The following is a 20,570-nucleotide window of genomic DNA, read 5'->3' as shown; positions in this document are numbered from 1 at the left end:
AATCTGGGTAAAATAATTGTCAACCCTAGTGTCCAGCAAGCCTATACCCTCTGACACGATCTCCGCCATTGTACTGGGATTTCTCCGCACCCGTCCCCTATTCACAGTATGAGTGGTTTACTCTGGAGCTTTCCAAATGTACATTTGGACTTCTGGCTACAGAAGGGAATTAATCTTGCTTCTGATTGTTACCTGACGGGTACATTAGTGACGGCACCCCAATTGTGTGAAACCTTGGAGGAAAGCCCAAAATGGGCACGATTTGAGAGTTTGAGGGTCCTAAGTCTTATTAGATCCAGGGGATTCCCCAAGTCTGCATTGAGAGAGAACCAAATGTGAGGAGAGATGGGTGCATGGTAAAACCGTGACTAAGCCTTTGTCCTTCCACTATGCAGCACTTATGACAGACCAAATTACAGACCTCCCATGGCAATTTAAATCTTGGTGCAGAGATCTGGAAGTTGCAATTCCGGTGGTGGATTTCGCTTCGGCGATCACGCTTACAAAGAAAACTCTTCATTGTGTGACGGTTCTAGAGACGTATGTAAAAGTTTTATTGAAATGGCATAGGACACCGGTGAGACTGGCTATGATATATAAAACTAGTAGCCCTCAGTGCTAGAGAAACTGCGACCAGCTTGGTTCAGACGTTCACACGTGGTGGTCAAGAAAATTGTCCTGCTGTGGAGAGATGTCGAGGTGCTTATTCAATCACTTAATATAAATCTGTGCCTGACTCCCCAAATGGCACTGTTCCACATCTTTCCAAGATCTACTCCCACTTCTATTAATGCTCATATACATTATGTCAGCCACTAAACATACTATGCATTGCCAGGGCCTGGAAGCAGCCGGAACCCCCAACCTTGAATGAAGTGTGTGAACTGGTTAAGCATTTTGCGACAATGGAGAAATATGTTGCTGGAGAAACTAATATGCTGGAGGCATACTGGGAGACTTGGCAGGAATGGCATGCATGTCAGTAAGACACACTTTGCAGGACTTAAACTTCTGGGGGGTTTTTTTGTTGTTTTTTTTCCCTTACCCAATTTCCCCATCAACCCCTTGTCTGTGTATTCTTCCCCTCACACCCCCCCCCTCGTGCGTAGGGTGCACTGGTTGGGCGAGCTTAACAGCTGTTGGACTAATGGGTTGACCTTAAGCTCTAAGAGGGCTTGCTGGCCTGTTTGCCTACATATACTAGTCCTATATTAGAAAGCCCCTTGACGCTGGAATCACAAATGCTGGACTGTACACTTGAGTCAGATCTAGCCCCACACCGATTCCTTAGATGACTATTCCTCCCTTATGGTTTGAGATTAGGTGTTAATGAAAAAAGAAAGATATTTTACCTCAAAATGTCCTCAGTATTCACACCCCATTGTAAAGGACTTTAAGCAGCAAATCAGTATGTCTGCCCGGGACCGGCAATGGAGTGAGCTTTGTGCACACTCATCTTATTTCCCTATTCAGTTTAAAGGGAAAGTCTAGTCAAAACTAAACTTTCATGATTCGTATAGGGCATGCGATTTTTAACAACTTTCCAATTTACTTTTATCATCAAATTTGCTTTGTTCCCTTGGTGGTATTTTTGAAAAGCTAAACCTAGCTAGGCTCAAACTGATTTCTAAACAGTTGAAAACCGCCTCCTAGCTCAGAGCATTTTGAAAGTTTTTCACAGTTAGACTGTGCTAGTTCACATGTGTCATATAGATAACATTGTGCTCACTCCCGTGAAGTTATTTAGGAGTCTTCACTGATTGACTACACTGCATGTCAGTCAAAGGCACTTAGATAAGGAGGCTGTCTGCAAAGGCTTAGATACAAGGTAATCACAGAGGTAAAAAGTGTATTAATATAACCGTGTTGGTTTTGCAAAACTGGGGAATGGGTAATAAAGGGATTATCTATCTTTTTAAATAAGAAAAATTTAGGTGTAGACTGTCCCTTTAAGGAAGTTTACTATGAAATCTCAGAGTTAAGTGAAAGTAAAAGTTCATGACCTCAGCACTGTTGATGCTGATTGGCTGCTGTTTATTTCTTCCTTTTTTTTTTTCTTTTTTACCTGCAGCTGGACAGTAACTGAAGTATAACTTTTTACACAGAACTTACTCTGGTGAGCTGAGGAAATTGTGAGGTAAAATATCTTGCTTTTTTTTACATAGAGATGCTCAGGTGATATTTTCCTGTCAGCTTTTTACAGTTATACTGCAACAGTTTCAAGTGATTTAGCATATGAGTATTATGTCCCTTTAAAGAACTATTTCAGAGCATTGAAGGATACATTCCTTCAAATACTCTGCAGTATGTTTTAAATCTTTTTATTGTGGCCAATCAGAAGACAGATGCAAATTAATAAAAAAAAAAAAAAAAAGATGAAACCACACATTTTTCTCTCATTCAAATAGAGAATACAAGTTTAGAAAAGTTTCCAATTTACTTCTATTATAAAATTTGCTTCATTCTCATGTAATTCTTTATTGAAGAGATACTTTGGTAGTGTGCACATGCCTGAAGCATGACAGGAAATAGCGCTGCCATCTAGTGCTCTTGCTAATGTATAACATTGCTACTAAACTGCTGCCATATAGTGATGCAGTCACGTGCACACTCCTGGGTTTACATCCCTGCTTTTTAACAAAGAATAACAAAAATAAATACATTTTATAATAGAAGTAAATTGAAAAAAATGTTTAAAATTGAGAGGAAAAAAAATATGGGTTTTATATCCTTTTAAAACACTGGTATAAACAATCACTGCCTCTTTTTTCTTGGCATTAACTATGCGTTCAGCTATCTCCCAAAAGCAAACAGAAGTAAATTGGAGCAATGTTTAATATATCATTTATCCTTACTTGGTTAATTAATACCTTTCCTGGTGGTGAGAGTCCTTACTCCTGGGAAATGCCTCTCCTGACCACTTGAAGGCAGCAAAGATTCACAAACTCCAAGAGCCATTATAAACCAATGCCACCATACTGGAAACTAGTCTGATGTATAGCCAAGCAAGGAGACGAAGAAGGTTTGTGAATACCATCTTTGGTGTTTAGTTATAGGCTTTTTTTTTTAGTGGTTTTTTTTCTTTTTCTTTTTAAGCAGCAAGAGAGCTAAATGCCCAACCAAGGAAGACCAAGTAGGTGCCTTGCAAATCTGATCAACAGTTGACTCATTCTTAAAAGCCCAGGAGGTAGCTACTGACCTAGTAGAATGGGCAGTAATATGTTTAGAAGGAGACAGCCCCACCTCCAAGTAAGTCTTATGAATCAAAGACTTTAACCAAGAAACTAATGAAACAGTTGTAGCCTTCTGACACTTCCTGAAACTGGAACATTCAACAAACTAGAGGATTGCCTAAAATCCGTAGTAACCTATAAATAAAACTTCAAAAGCTCTGACAACATCCAAGTTATGGAGAATCCTTTCCTTAGATTTTTTTTTAGGATTAGGACAAAAAGGAGGAACAATCTTACGATTAAGGTTGACCGAAGGGGGGGGATATAAAAAAAAAAAATTATATACACAAAGCTGCTGTCCTGGGCCTCTCTCTGCCGTGATCTTGCTAAAAGTAGTGAGATTGCGCTATTTATGTATGCCCAGAGCAGAAATAGAAGGGCAGAGGTACAGATGCAATGGCCCTCTCTGCATCGGCAGTGGTGGTGCAGATTGTTGGTGGGATGGGAGGGTTAGGAGGGAGGTGGGTGGCGGGAGCGAGTGGGAAGGGGGAGGGTTAGGAGGGAGGTGGGTGGCAGGAGCGAGTGGGAAGGGGGAGAGGGGGCAGGGTAATGAGGTGGGGCAGCTACACTAAAGAAAGTTTTTATTATGATCAAATAAATAAAAAATTATAGATCACTGGGTACTGGCAGACAGCTGCCAGTACCTAAGATGGCAGGCTACAGTAAGAAGGGGGAGGGTTAGAGAGCTTTTTGGGAGGGTTCAGGGAGGTAGGAAGGTAAGGGGGTAAAAACATAAAATGAAGAGATATATATATATATATATTATAGATAGTCTGCCAGTACTTAAGATGGGGGTGACCAGTGGGGGAGGGAAGAGAGCTGTTTGAGAGGGATCAGGGGGTGGGAAGTGTCAGGTGGGAGGCTAACCTCTACACTAAAGCTAAAATTAACCTTACAAGCTATCAAATTAACCCCTTCACTGCTGGGAATAATAAAAGTGTGATGCGCAGCTGCAATTAGCGGCCTTCTAATTACCAAAAAATATATATGTCTGCTATTTCTGAACAAAACAAAGAGGATCCCAGGACAGCATTTACAATCATTTGTGCCATGATTGCACAAGCAGTATGTAAATAATATAAGTGAGAAACAAAGTTTGTGAAAAAGTTAACTTTTTTCCTTATTTGATCGCATTTGGCAGTGAAATTGAGGCATGAAATATACCAAAATGGGCCTAGATCAATACTTTGGGTTGTCTACTAAAAAAAAAAAAAAATTGTTTTGATAGGCAAATAAAAAAAACAAGTCTCTAATTTGTGTTTAAATGTAGTGACGGCAAAAATGCTCTGGTCTTTTGGGGGAAGTCTTAGTCTGAACTGCCCGGTCCTTAAAAGGGACACTGAACCCAACATTTTTCTTTCGTGATTCAGATAGAGCATGAAATTTTAAGCAACTTTCTAATTTACTCCTATTATCACATTTTCTTTATTCTCTTGATATCTTTATTTGAAATGCAAGAATTTAAGTTTAGATGCCGGCCCATAAATTCATCCACCAATCAAAAACTGCTGTCCAGAGTCCTGAACCAAGAAAAAAGCTTAGATGCCTTTTTTTCAAATAAAGATAGCAAGAGAATGAAGAAACATTGATAATAGGAGTAAATTAGAAAGTTGCTTAAAATTTGGGTTCAGTGTCCCTTTAAGGGGTTAAGAGAGGTATTATCCTCAAGCGGAAAAGAAGTCAGTCTAGCCAGAGTAGAAATAGCTCCCTCTACCTTAGGGATAGCTTCCCAAAACTCTATATTAGAAGCAGGCAAAGGAAACCTTCTTAAAAACTTTAAAGCAGGATTAAATGGGTTACCTGGCTTACACCACTCTTTAGAAATCAATTCAGAGATAGCATTTGGAACTGGAAAAACATCTGGAAACTTAGAAGCAGGTATAAAAATCATATTAAAATTGCTTAATGGCCTTACCCTGAGAAACTTTCTTATCCTGAACCCCTAAGGTTCATAACACTTCTCTCAAAAGAGAAAGAAGATGTTCAAGCTTAAACAGAAGAGAGGATGACTTTCTTAATCAGTAACTAACTCCTGATCTGAAAATACCTCACCCTCAGAGGATTCAGAATCCCTGGGTTCAGTCATATGTAGCTTAACAAAAAAAGAAATAATACCATACAACACTGCGCACTATAAGGTTATAGAATAATATTCAAACAGTGATCTTCTTCGTACCTCAAAGAAAATGGAGAGAAACTTTCATAGTTTTAAACCATATGAGAATATCCCTTTAAGCTACTATAGCTCTAAGTGATGCGCTCAGTACAAATGGATCCAAGACTGTATTTGTTGTAGGGAGTTCCAATATTTAATAACAAAAATGCAAAACATGTTAAAAACAAAGATTCTTTAAAAAGCAAAGTCCTTGCAAAATAAAAAGGCAATAAATGTCCGTCACTCTGGGGTCCCAGCGGCTATCAACAGGCAACACATTAAGACCTCCTTCCTAGATAGATATCAGAAGGGTCCGGTGCAACTTGATTTCAATACGCATGCCCCTCCTTGTGACTTTGCAACTGCTGACTCCTGGAAATTACTGCTTCCAGTAGACAGCTAATCCAGCGATGTATGCGTGAAAGTGGAGGATCTATGTATATGGAGTATGACGATATTCAACAGCAGGAGGCTAAGGACCAATACCTGCAACACATATGGCAGGCCTGTGACTAACTCCCACTGGGTGTAATTATGCCACTACCCCATACTTCAAAAGCTTCCATCTGTCAAACAGTAGGAAAACTGGGCCTCAAAATTGGGCTGAGGACCCCTCTCCCTGAGTAACATCTTAAGCACCTTCATTCTTCACCTTCCTCCTGCAAAGGTAAAGATAAGACTAGTTTCAAGTAAGGTGGGGAGGATTTTATTAAGGGCTCTTAAAACTTTGGAAATCTTTGCCTCCTCCTAGTGGTCAGGAGAGGTATTTCCCAGAAGTAATGGCTTGTGGACTCTCACCACCTTTATTAAAGAAAACTGAATGCTCTATCTGAATCATGAAAGAACAAAATTTATGCTTAGATAATAAATGAATTTATTTTATGATGTGAGAGCCCACGATTAACCACTTTTGGGAATTATCGTTCTGACCACTAAGTGAAGCCAAACAACCCAACATACCAGAGCTTTAAATTCCTCCCACTACTCTGAATCCTCAGACATACATATAGCAAAGTAGATGGAAGAAATAAATAAATCATGGCAAAAGTAGTACAAAACAAGACCTGGATCCTGAAAACAAATAAAGGGTGGGGATTATGAACGCTCACCAATTAGAAAGAAATGGATAAAGTAAGCAGAAATTTAGTTTTCTTTCATCAGATGAGTCATGAGTGGGAATCTATACCCAAGATCACCATTAAAAAGGGGAGGGGATTCAAAGAAGGCAGGTGAAGAATATATATTTTAATTTATAAAAGTATAAATCAAAACTGACTTGTGCACAAGTCTAATAAAAAAATAAATAAAATAAACCAAATTAATCACATAAGCAAAATAATCACATAAATTATATATAAAATACACAGTCTTTACTATGACTGATAGTCTTGAGAAAAAACTGGGTTGAAACACATTGACAAAACTATCTTCTCAGTGTTATCTGGTAAGAAGCCCCACAGATGTAAACGGGAGGTTGCAATGTATTTGCATACTACACCATATGCACTTTATGTTCTATTACAGACAGTAACTCTTTTAAATTGGGTACTTAGAGTCGGCATGAGGATTTTAGCCAATATTCGGGAACTTTATGAAAGTGCACTGAGAAGATCTGGGACAACAACAGGGATTTCTTTGGACTTTTTCTGGGACTATTTGGAGATTATAGACAGGATGTATTAAATAGTGAATACTATTTATTTTATAGTCTGAATGTAGTTTAACCTCTTAAGAACCAACAACGTACAGGATACGTCGTACAAAAAAAAAAAAAAAAAAGTCCTTAACAACCAAGGACGTACCCTGTACGTCGTTGGTTCCTTCAAGTGGTGGAAGCGATCCTGATCGCCGTTATTGCATTGATGCCTCGATATTGAGGCATACTGCAATAACATTTTCTACCCATCCGATGCAGAGAGAGCCACTCTGATGGCCACGATCATTGGTGGGTGGGAACCGATGTGGGAGGCGGGTGGGCTGCCATGGATGTCTGTTTGCGCGTCAGAGGGGGGCGGGATCACATGCGGAACCGCGCACGGGGTGGGAACCACTACACTATTTAACGTTTTTTGACATAAAGTGGGAGAGAGGAGGGAGGGAATTTTGATCTAAGGGATGTGGGAGGGGGTGGGGATGTTTATTGAGGGGGGAAAGATACACTACAGAAAAATATGTAAACATTCCCAAAAATAACAATTTTATGGAAAACTGGGTACTGACAGACAGCTGCCAGTACCCAAGAAGGCGCACAGTAAGGTAGAGGGAGAGGGTTAGAGAGCTGTTTGGGGGGGGGGGGGGAGAATCCTACACAGCAGAATATGTAAATATGTAGAAAAAAAAATGAAGAGACCTTTTATTTTAGTGCTGGCAGACTTTCTGCCAGTACTTAAGATGGAGGGGACAATTGTGGGGAGGGAGATCTCTACACTAAAGCTAAAATTAACCCTACAAGCTACCTAATTAACCCCTTCATTGCTGGGCATAATACAAGTGTGGTGCGCAGCGGCATTTAGCAGCCTTCTAATTGCCAAAAAGCAACACCAAAGCCATATTTGTCTGCTATTTCTGAACAAAGGGGATTCCAGAGAAGCATTTACAACCATTTGTGCCATAATTGCACAAGCTGTTTGTAAATAATTTCAGTGAGAAACCTAAAGTTTGTGAAAAAGTGAACGATTTTTTTTTATTTATTTTTTTTATCACATAGATCAATACTTTGGGTTGTCTTAAAAAAAAAAAAAAAAAATTATATATATATAAGTCAAGGGATATTCAGGGATTCCAGACAGATATCAGTGTTCCAATGTAACTAGCGATAATTTTGAAAAGAAGTGGTTTGGAAATAGCAAAGAGCTATTTGAAATTTTTTCCCTATAACTTGCAAAAAAGCAAAGAACATGTAAACATTGGGTATTTCTAAACTCAGGACAAAATTTAGAAACTATTTAGCATGGGTGTTTTTTGGTGGTTGTAGATGTGTAACAGATTTTGGGGGTCAAAGTTAGAAAAAAGTGTGTTTTGTTCTATTTTTTTCCTCATATTTTATAATTTTTTATAGTAAATTATAAGATATGATGAAAATAATGGTATCATTAGAAAATCCATTTAATGGCGAGAAAAACGGTGTATAATATAATATGTGTGGGTACAGTAAATGAGTAAGAGGAAAATTACAGCTAACACAAACACTGCAGAAATGTAAAAATAGCCTTGGTCCAAAACGGTCAGAAAATGGAAAAGTGCTGTGGTCCTTAAGGGGTTAAAAGGGACAGTCTAGTTAAAAATAAACTTTCATGATTCAGATAGGGCATGTAATTTTAAACAACTTTCCAATTTACTTTAATTATCAAATGTGCTGTGTTCTCTTGGTATTCTTAGTTGAAAGCTAAACCTAGGTAGGCTCATGAGATAATTTCTAAGTCCTTAAAGGCTGGCTCTTATCACATGCTTTTTTTTTATTTGCTTTTCACAACAGGGGAGTGCTAGTTCATGTGAGCCTTATAGATAACATTGTGATCATGTCCGTAGCTTGTGGCAGACACTGCACAAATTGGCTAAAATGCAAGTCAATAGATAATAAATAAAATATCGTGATCAGGAGGCAGTCGGAAGATGCTTAGATACAAGGTAATCACAGAGGTAAAAAGTATATTAATATAACTGTGTTGGTTATGCAAAACTGGGGAATGGGTAATAAAGGGATTATATATCTAATCTAAATAGATCTCCACCAAGCCTCCTGAAAAAGAGTCAATCTGCCCCAACACAGACTGGTCTGGCATGTTGGGATAGATTTCTTAGTCTGTTTTAAGACAAAATAGCTGGATTTCCAGGAATATTCAGAGTAACCAGAACTCTGGGCAGAGGAGAAAGCTTTATGATCCTTAGATTCAAAAAAGAAATAAAAACATCCTGCCGATCTAAGCTTACCCTTAGATTTCTTATCCTAGGACAGAAAATATCACTTTCCCAAGTAACTGTGGCAATAGATAGACTGAAACAGTAAAGAGACAAGCACAGTGCAATATAGCACTGCATGAAATGCATTTAGCCTGTGCTTTGTATTTTCATTTTGCTTTACACTATTAAGTTCCTTTAAAAAAAAAATTAAGCTTTGCACTTTTTATTTTGTATTTTAATGCATTTAGAGTCTGCATATACCAGTGTATTTAGAATTGTGATTTTACAAATTATGATTATGCTTTGACAGCTTCCGTAACGTTAACAAATTAGGGTCATATTTTGTATATTTATAAAGTATCTTTTACAAATTACATTTTCATTTCTTCTATTTAAGATAAAATTGACAACTTCCGTTTCCTATAGAGCTTCATTGCTCTATATGGGCCCGATGATCAAATAATCTCTAGTTTGGAGAGACATAGTGCAGACTTCATGGGGCAAAAATTACTTTATTCTATATAAAAAAAAAAAAGGACGGACCCTAGAAGTCAAAGAGAGATGCCTTCCATGCAAAGTAATGAGGATCTCTGGGATACAAAAATGTCACAGGTAAGAGTGAAGTTAATAGGAGTAAACCACTTGGGACTGATATAAAGCCTCAGTTTCCAACAAATTAGACTGAAATGTTATCACTGCAATTTAACTTGCTTTTGCCTCTAGATTAGTATATAATACTTTTCTGTAAGTTAAATAAGTGTATTGTGAATTTAAAGCAAACTTAACTTGCATACAGATAACGATAAAAATCAATGAGAGCTGCTTACAGCCTTTCATGAGAATTATGAGAGCGCTTCATACATACCTTGGGAGCTCTCCTGTTCAGCCCAGGGAACTCCACTGTCTAAACAAGGTATGATCCTAATTTGTTAAAGTAACACTGCTTTGTGAAATCACTGCTGTATACATAATCTAAATGCATTAAAATACAATTCTTAAATGTAATAAAACATGACACAATCTGAAGTGAAAAGTAATAAAAATACAAAAGTATAAGTATAACAAAACTCATCATGCAGTGCTATATTGCACTGGGCTTATCTTTCATTCACATACAGAAATGCAGGAAATGTCCCGAAGAGAAGTATAGCAAAATGTGCCTGTCTAGTATCTTGTGAGGGATCTTGCAGCGCTGTAGGATAATTTTAGCGTATTTCATCTGAGTGGAAAGGATTATGGGGAGGCATCTCTCTGGGACTTCAAAGTTCTGCCCCTTTTCTTAGAGAATTCAGTGAGTTCAGTCCCTGTGAAGTCTGCACTAAAATAATCTTATCAGGCCATAGGAGAGGAATGTTATGCTTTGCTGAAGCATAAACCTCTAGGTAGGCTAATAGGATCGTGCATATGTCTGTAACAGTCTATGGAAGCAATATTTTATAACACTGCAATAAACCATATTGCATACAATGCTGCCAGATGGCTATAGAAACTTGTATGCTTCTGAGCTCACCTAGGATAACTCTTTAACAAAGGATACCAAGAGAACTAAGCAAACTGATAATAAAAGTAATTTGGAAAGTTGTTTACAATTGTACTCTAGTCAATTTAAGATTCAGTTTGACTTTACTATTCCTTTAAACACTTAGCATACCTCTGCTACCATTCAGCGCCAAACCTAATAAACGGAAGGAAAAAAAATCCCAGTCTTTTCTCCACTCACCCACGCTAAAACCTTGAATGGTACCACAGTAACTCCTAAATGCTAAAGCCAACCATGCTAAAATGTAAAGTGACAGTAAAAACATTTAAACAAATGCCCAAAAGTACTTGACTATGTTCCTAGACTATGTGAATCATGTGTACATGTTAATACGAACAGCTGATGGGCTTTGTCAACTGTGCTTACTTCAGCAGCAGGAACTGTTTCCAGTAGATGATCCTATCCTAGGCAGTGCAAGCAAAATGCCAAGGAACTTTAACAGGTAACAGCATTCTACAACCCATGAGATTGGCGGATACATTTGCATTTCACCTGTGGAGGCATGAGAATCACAGAGTAGCACTCTGTAGACAAGGAGATGGCAGGCCTATGACATTTATCACTGGAAAAATATTTTTCACTGTGTGACTGGTAAGTTGTTGTCTACCCTTCTATCCGACAAGGCACTGTAAGGAGGAAATGGGTTTCAAATCAGTGAGAGAACCATTCTCAACAATGAGAAGATCAGCACTTCAGTATTCACCTCACTCCATAAAGGAGGGAAAAAATGACTGAGGATTCAGGTTAGTGGGAATGATTTAAAGCTATGGTATTTTGGGGTAGGTTTGCCTCCTACTACTGGTCAGTAGGGTAATTCCCACATGTGATGACTCGTGGACTCTCACCATCTAAAGAAAGAAATGTAATCAATTATGTAAAATATATAGTTGACTGCAATAAAAATCAATCATAAAAGTGATGCATATGTTTGATAAGACAAACAACTTACCCAATAGTTGGATTAATATTAGGGTCAAAGCTGTCTTCTACAAACCTCCATACAATGCTTGATTTGCCAACACCTGTATCCTAGAAAAGGAATGTTATACAACATTATAATATTTACAATAATTATTGTGACACATTTAATTCCATATAAAATGTTTCATTATGCATAGTAAAAAAAAAAAAAAAAATTACACTGCAATTTCATTTATTTTGCATGCTTTTCCTGTAATTTAAAGACAAGAAACTCCAAATTTCTTTTGTGATTTACACAGAACAATTTTTTGAAAAGTTTCCAATTTACTTATATTATCAAATTTGCTTATTTCTCCTTGGATTCATTTTTAAGAGCATACTAAGGTATGTAACATGCATGTCTGAAGCACTACATAGCAGTAGAGAATCTATACAGCAGTGTATTTAGGATTGTGATTTTACAAATTCTGATTATGCTTTGACAGTTTCTGTGCAACTTTAAAGTGCCATAAAACAGGTTGAGATCTGTGAATATGCTAAAAGGGCTAATAAATGTAAAATAGTTTGCATAAAAAATTGCTGGCAAGCATTTTAAAATAATTTTCAAAAATAAGCAAAATTAATTACATAGCTAAGCTGCCTGGAGCAGCTAACTCCGCCCCTCTTATCAGTGTTTAGACACAGGCATTGCATTTCAATGGAGTTCACAGCTACTAGGCATGCTCCAGCAGATAATCCCTATTCACTTTTGCATTCTATCAAAAGAACAACAAACAGATGCAGCCATAAAAGGAATTGTGTGGGGGGAGTTAGAGCTTTACAATTCAGAAACTAAAAAGAAAGGGTTAATGGCAAGGCACTGCACTATAAATTTGCAGGTAATATTATTTTGTCTCTATCCCAGCTTGTTTTATGTCCCTTTAACAAATTAGGGTCATATTTTGTATATTTTTATGTATATATTAAAATTTCACTTCATATTTCTTCTATTTAAAATAACATTTCTATTTGCTCGATGATAAAAGATTCTCTAGTTCGGAGACTTCACAGGGGCTGAACTCATTGAATTCTATAAGAAAAAGGGAAGGACCTGGAAGAAAAATGTCAGCTATAAAATATATCTTTGCTTCATTGGTAGCAAACAGAAAGTACATGTAGCCTCCAACTAGCACTGCTGATAGGATCAGCAAAGTTTTCCACTCGGGACCAGCAGTGTTCTGCGGGTCCCAATCGGTTCTTCTACTGTGTGTTCAGGATCACAGTAGTGAAGGATCGCTAGTCTTAAAATTACATGCTTTTAATAATTTGAGCATGTTTATTTTTTTTTTTACTATTATGTATATGTGCAGTCTGAGGTTTCACAAGCAAATTTAGAAGGTGGCTGCATGCTGCAAATGGCTCTTCAGAGCTGGATTTCTTTTTGTGAAAGTACAGCAAAATGAGAAACAAACAAGGGTGACACAGGTCCTTTGTAACTTCCCTAGACATATACAGAACTCAGAAATGGACTGCACTCTCAAACCAGACTGGGTACACATCCTATGACCCAACAAAACTCACAGCCCTGTGTGCTCACCAGCACTCACAGCCAGCTGCACAGCTTTCAGCAACTCAGGCATTTAGTCACAGACAAGCCTGGGTGCAAAGCCCATAGTGAAAATTACAAAACTCTTCCATTTTGCTTTTAATCTAGCTGTGTGCTTGCAAGAGAGTGCCATACTTTCTATGAGTTGATAATTTTGTTTTGTAATTTTCCTTATGGGCTTTGCACCCAGGTTAGTCTGGGGTTATCATAATGAAGATGTTGTGGAAGTTTTAGCTGAAGTGTGGTATACCAGGCAGAAAAATATCAAAGACCAGATGGAAATAAAGGCTAAACCTTTATGGGTTGATCTTTTATTTACAGCTAATCTTTGCCTCCTCCTAGTGGTCAGGAGCGGAGTGCCCAGGAGTAATGACTTGTGGACTCTCACCACCTTTATAAAAGAAAAATAGATATTTAAAAAGTTTACAAAATAAAAAGGGAAATTAGATATATGAAAACAATTTAATACTCCAGCAGGTAAAATGGATCATTGGGAACACATTTAAGAGGAGAAAATGTTACACTATGTCACTTTAATGATTGGAAAGTAGAGATTGGTTAAACCATTTAAATGTTTTGTACATTATGAAAATAGCATGACTAAGGGCTGGATGGTCTGAAATGTTGCAGATTTAAATAGGCACATGTGCATTTACTAAAGAAGATTTTATACAGTCACATTTTATGAATTTTGCATTTAGTTTGTTGTAGCAGATATCCCTAATGACATGCACAAGAAAATCACGACAGAAACAAAAAGTGCTGTACTGTTCAGGCAATTAAACAGGGGCCCCTGTCTGAGTACAGGGATTGCAGTCCTGTGTTCTTTTCAAATGCCCCCATAGTGCCACTCTCCACAGGGACCCAGTGCTAAGGGGCAATGCTACTCTTTTTACCAGATCCCTGCAAAGACATGCTACAGGGGTACCTAGTGCTGTGGAGGCTTGTTCTACTACTACCCAGGACACACATAACTAGATTTATCATTGTCCAGAGGGACAAAGTTCAGAGGTAGTGAAAACACAACTTGCTGGCAGAATTTGATGCCTGTTTTTTTAACAATACCCTTATGCTCTCACACAACCCATCACAGGAGAGAAGGCCTTGTCAATCACCCTGGTCAGATCAGTCTTTGTGATTTTAAAGGTTTGGGGAAACAGGTTATTAAATGGCTGCTTCATAAATATCAGTTGCAGGTTATAATGAGCAGGCCTGTAAGCAAAAGGGGCATTCACTTTTGCTAAATATAGCCCACTGTGTTAATGTGGCTGGACTAGAGAAGAGGAGGCTGGCAAAGGGAAGGAATGCCAGGATATGGACACTACAGGGTTTGAAAGCTTTAAACCATCTTGCTTTATTTAACCCAGTATCGGTCAAGCTCTGGTCACTCAGCACACCTATGGGCATGTTACTGCAGTTTTGCAAGAGCACTAGATGGCAGTGCTATTTCCTGCCATGTATTGCTCCAGACATGTACCTAGGTATCTCTTCAACAATGAATACCAAAGAATATCATGGAAACAAAAGCAATTTTGATAATAGAAGCACATTGGAAACTTTCTTTTTTGTTTAAAGAATTGTATGAATCATAAAAGAAAATGATTGCCTTTCATATCTCTTTAAAGGTAAAAGGTCAACAATCAATGGTGCAAGCGTGCTTGGTAATTAGTGGATCAAAAAAAAACACTGCTTACATCCTAAGCCACCAGGAGATTAAATACTTATTTTTATAGAAACTAAATTTGTTCTTGTTACATTACTACTGTAAGTAATTTATGCAGAGAATCCTTTGATTGCCAAGCATTTTGCATTTAAAGGGACATTAAACACTTAATAAATGCTAGATAGAATGATGAATTCAAAGAAAAGGTTAGTCTGAGAATAACGTGTAGATGTATTTTTAAAAGTTTCATTAGCTGCTTAAATATTGACCAAATAAGTGTAAAGTTTTAGTGTCTATAAAACAATGGGAACTGCCATGTTGTAACTTAGGTTACCTTCTCTGTAGTGGTCGATTAGAGACAGTTATAAATAGGTCACTAGAGTATGCAGCCAATGGCTGTTCTGCACTTCCATTTCTAACAGGAACTTAAAAGTTCATAATTTCAGAATGGAATTACAGCAAAAGGGGACAGAATAAATAACAAAAGTATATTCCTGAGTTTTTTTTATATATATACGTGAGTTATTTTATATTACCATCTCAAAGTGTTCAATGTCCCTTTAAGCAAGACTCAAGTTATTGCTTCAATTTAACACTTGATTAACCTTTGTACCCCCATAGAAAACCTGGGTTTAATCAGAACCGAATAATGGCAAATAATTATTGAATTACTATATTAAAAAACAAACAAAAAAAAACACCTATCTGCACTCTTAAGGTCTTCAGTAGTTTAAATTTCATAGTGAAATCACATTGAAGGTGACAGTAACAGGATAAATATGTTAGCAGTTCTTTATGCAAATTATCGTGCCTGTCCTGTTTGCATGCAATTGAACTGTGAATGCTTACGTAAGTTTTGGACACTTTAGTTAGAGCACACTTACAGATGACATATATATATACAAACACCAGAAAAATCACATGTACAATCAGCACACTTAATCTCTGTTGTGGTTTGCTATTTTATAATAAAGAGAAACTGACTCTTGGGACAACATTTATCAGGAAGTAGAGAACCTGTCCATCTGCAATCGGCACTTGTGCGATGTTAAATTTTGCCACGCAATGCATCATCACAAAAGCTTTCTTGTGCAATGCCTCCCCTGCTCTTTTGCAACCAATTGTGCGAGAGCAGGGCATGTCAATCACCCTAAACAAGCAAGAGTCTAAGGTGGCAGAAAGGCAAAAGTTTCTGTAAAATGCAGCTCAATAAATTTACCCCTTGGTCTATCATTGACACAGGCAATATTTACTTTATTTCTATGCAAAGTATAATAAATATACATAGAATTATGCTTACACAATGCAAAAATATACATTTGCAAACCTTTACATTTCCTATTTTAATATAGGAGGATTTTATTAGCTTGAAAACAAAAACAAATGTCCATGCTATCTGGTATTAACATGACTTAGGGGCCATATATGCCAGCTAGGTTGATTTTACCAGTATCCCTGCCTATCTTGTAAGATCAAAAGCCTACAATTATGCATATTCCAGTTCTTAAAGGGACATTGAACCCAATGTTTTTTTCTTTTTCTTCCTTCTTTTGCTATCTTTATTTGAAAAAGAAGGCATCTAACCTAAGGAGCCAGACAATTTTTGGTTCACACCATGGACAGCACTTGTTTATTAATTGGTGAATGTATCCACCAATCAGCAAGAACAACCCAGGTTGTTCACCAAAAATGGGCTGGCATCTAAACTTACATTATTGCTTTTCAAATAAAGATACCAAAAGAATGAAGAAAGTTTGATAATAGGAATAAATTAGAAAGTTGCTTAAAATTGCATGCTCTATCGAAATCACAAAAGAAAAAAATTGGGTTCAGTGTCCCTTTAAAGTATAGATGTAATGTCTGCATGTATCAAAATGTTTAGTAGAGATCACAATAACTTTATTATAAAAGTCATCATTCATGAAAAAAAAATCTAAATGTATTTGAAATTCAGGGTTTAAAACAGAATTCTAAATCAAACTTAAAACTATAATGCTAAATATATAATACATTGATAGAGGTGTTTTGTGACAATTTACTGAAGGAATATATTTACTGTAATACCATTTCAACTCAGTAAACAGATCTTCTGCAGAATAATGTGTTTATAGTCAGTTTCACCTTTGTTCCTCATTATAATTGCAAACTACTATATTTTTTTTTTGTAATCTATTTATAAGGTTTCTTTAAACCGTCATGCAACTAAAGATTTCCCATTACAGTCATTATGATAGCTGTATTCATTAGTGCGCCTAATACAGGGCTTTAACAAATCCCAGGAGCCACAAGTCAGATTCTAGAATTTTAGCATTCTACACTTATAACTAATAAACCACTCTTATCTGGCTCCTAGATAAAAAGTGCCTGTCCCGTTAATGTTCATGCAGGCACCTATATTTTAAATTTGTCAACCACTGACCCAATTTTAAAAAGGCATCATTGTGACAGGACTCTCACCGCAGAACAGAAAATGTCATCACACACACTAAAATGTGCCTTGATATAATTTGTGTCCTAATACATAATATGCATAACTAAAGAACAAACAAACAAATGCCATCTATTATTATTGCAATCAGTACAATTTAGTAACATTTATTTGATGTTTTAGAACTGTTGGATTATGAAGGATACATAAACCACTGGATTCACTCATCATAAGAAGAATAATACATATATCCTGAGAAGATTGTATGAAAGATTGCTGTAATCAATTTTAGAAGATTAATCAGAATGAGGTGACGACTGACTTCTACCTACATTTTAATTGAAGATTTTTATACAATTATTCATATGGTAAATTTAAAATATCAGCTGCATAGAGTTCTCTCCCTTTTAATATTAAAGAGATGGTAAATTTTATATAGTCTGACCTTCAGTCCTGAATCTGTGTATTTGTTAATATATAGTTTAATTCAAAAACTTTAATCAGTGATGTGCTAAATTCTGTATTTTATCCTTATCACTATGTTTTATTATCCCCCCTCTGGCCACCCACATCAAAACTGTTTTTTTTTTTTTCTTGAGGTGACTTACACCTTGTATCCAATCAGTTTAAAGTAAAAAAATGTATTTAAAAAAAAAAAAAAAAAACGGTTTTCAAACACATGCTATGTAAGACAGTCTACTCCAAAAAAGTATAGTTTAAAAAGATAGATAATTCCTTTAATACCCATTACCCAGTTTTGCACAACCAACATTTTATTAATATACTTTTAAAAGGGACATTACACTCATTTTTTCTTTGCATAAATGTTTTGTATATTATCTATTTATATAGCTCAAAGTTTTTTTGTTTTTTTTAAAAATGTATAGTTTTTCTTATTTTTAAATAACATTGCTCTGATTTTCAGACTCCTAACCAAGCCCCAAAGTTGTATGTGAATACCGTCAGCTACCTTCTCCAACTTGCTCCTGTTTGCGTAAAGGGTCTTTTCATACGCAAAAGAAGGGGGAGGGGAGTGTCTTATTTCCCACTTGCAGTGGGCTTTCCAGCTGCCTTTTCAACAGAGCTAAACTGAGTGCCTCTAAGTTTTTAAACCGTTTTATACTGGATTTTTATATCAGTATCTGTGCATCTTAGTCTTTATAGTAGTGTCTATTACATGCAGTTATATGAAAATGAGTGTATACTGTCCCTTTAACCTTGGTGGTGATTAACTTGTATGGCTTTTCAGACAGCCCCCTTATCACATGGCTATTTATTATCTACTGACTTGCATTTTAGCCAATTAGTGCTGTGTCGTGCACAACTCCACGGGAGACAGCACAATGTTATCTAAATGGCCCACGTGAATTAGCAGTCTCCTGTTGTGAAAAGCTAATAAAGAAGCATGTGATAAGAGGCTGTTTGTAGTGGCTTAGAAACAGGCACAAATTTAGAGTTTTTAATTTTATAAATTATAGTAATATAACAATGTTGGTTGTGCAAAGCATGGAAATGGGTAGTAAAGGCATTATCTACCTTTTAAACCAATAACAATTTTGGTGGAGACTGTCCTTTTAAACAGTTTATTTGGACCATATCACTTTAACTAGTATTGACTTATCTATCCCCTTTGCATGCCATGGTGTTTTAATACTATCTTTGAAAGTAACAAGGTCATGTAGTCTTGAATTAACATACCTATGCAGTATGTCTCCTGGATTTATTTACACAGATTACGAATTTATTTAATTAGAAAGTAAACATTAGCCGATCTAGAAACATGACAAAAATAGGTTATTCCTACCTGCTGACTTACTAAGGTACAATAATATTTAAATAACTCAGAGTTTAATAATAAGTATAATATAAACAACTTTTAATCAGCCATAACATATAAAACATTTATAGTTAGCAAGTCTAGTTTTAAAATGAAAGAACAAAAAAAATGTATGCAACATGTTAGGAAGCAGTGTTTCCCATTCCAGTGGGATAAGATTAATTTGTTAGAACAGGTTGTCCAGTCCCCGGCAAGGGAAGTGATGTCTTGGAGCAATGTATAATACACAACCCCCCCAAGAGGATGTAACAGTTCTCAGATGTTTCTGTAATCTGAATCTACACCGAAATACAACTTCGGTGGTTTATTTAATAAATATGTGCAGGAACAGCAATGGTTAAACAATAACACTAGCATTCCCTTTTACAGACTGAAGCTATATTGTGATACAATTTATGTAAGCAGTTGTATTACATCAAATAATACTACCATATCATCACTTTATATTTAGCTGTAGTCATTGGCCCCCGCTAACATACTGAGCTCTCTATGGGTACTGTACATCCAGCTGGACACACAAACGCAATTGCAGCTGTAACTAGCGAGTGCTCACTCACCCCCAGCAGACAGACTTTCAGCTCCCTCAGAGCCATGTCGGCCCAGGGCAATTAGAATCTACTATCAGCGTTTCAAAAGCCTCAAGTGATCCCCAGTCTGAATCAGTATGTTCCGGCCTGCTACACTTCAGCCTCCCCAGGCCCAGTTGCACTCAGAATCAAAACCAGCAACCTCCCATTAGTAGCTCCTCCTCTCCGCAAACATCAGGCGCCTGGTTCTTTGCAAGCCCAGCCTGACATCTCCATTGCCCCTCCTACAAAAACTCTATGAGTTACATAGCCAGTGCCACCACCCGTGCCCCGGTTTAGTTTTTACTTTACTGTAGTTTGCCTAGGAAATCTATATGCATACAAGTGTTAAGTGAACGGATCGTTTTGGTATTTGGCAGTTCACATCATTGCGTAGATTTATTTCGAATCTTTTTTTTATTAAATTGTATCTGTGAGGGACGTCTGTCTCCCCATTGGCATCTTGCTCCTTCTGTTTGAGCATAATAACTCACTTGAGATACTCTTGATGCCAATGAGTCAACATTTGTAAAATTATTTGCAGATCTTGTGTACAAGCAAGTCTATCCTGTTGCACTTAAATATAATGAGGTCAGTCAGTGGCAATTCAATCTGCTAGTAACTGGGCACACTGGTAGAGCCCCCCCCCCCCAAACAAAAAAGCTCTACTTCAGCCCCCACTCTTGAACCCACAGTGTATATTATTCGCAATTAAGCAGTCATTTTACTCCTTGGCTGCCAG

At 37.0% G+C, this 20,570-nt stretch overlaps 1 protein-coding gene across 1 annotated transcript in view; it reads right to left on the bottom strand.

Annotated features, from left to right (window-relative positions):
• RAB22A (RAB22A, member RAS oncogene family) overlaps positions 1 to 19,990 on the bottom strand; it is an 82,208-nt gene extending 62,218 nt beyond the window's left edge. Inside the window, exons 1-2 of the mRNA XM_053704557.1 lie at positions 19,820 to 19,990; positions 11,778 to 11,857 (exon numbers count right to left, since the gene is read on the bottom strand). Of these exons, the coding sequence (XP_053560532.1) occupies positions 11,778 to 11,857; positions 19,820 to 19,855 (116 nt within the window). The 5' untranslated portion in view covers positions 19,856 to 19,990. The remainder of the gene's footprint in view (positions 1 to 11,777; positions 11,858 to 19,819) is intronic.
• Between the last annotated feature and the right edge of the window lie 580 nt (positions 19,991 to 20,570).

This window comes from Bombina bombina, chromosome 1 (genome assembly GCF_027579735.1).
Source record: "Bombina bombina isolate aBomBom1 chromosome 1, aBomBom1.pri, whole genome shotgun sequence".
Taxonomy (NCBI): domain Eukaryota; kingdom Metazoa; phylum Chordata; class Amphibia; order Anura; family Bombinatoridae; genus Bombina; species Bombina bombina.
The sequence above is the reverse complement of the archived record's forward strand: the minus strand, read 5'-3'. Positions and strand labels throughout refer to the sequence as shown.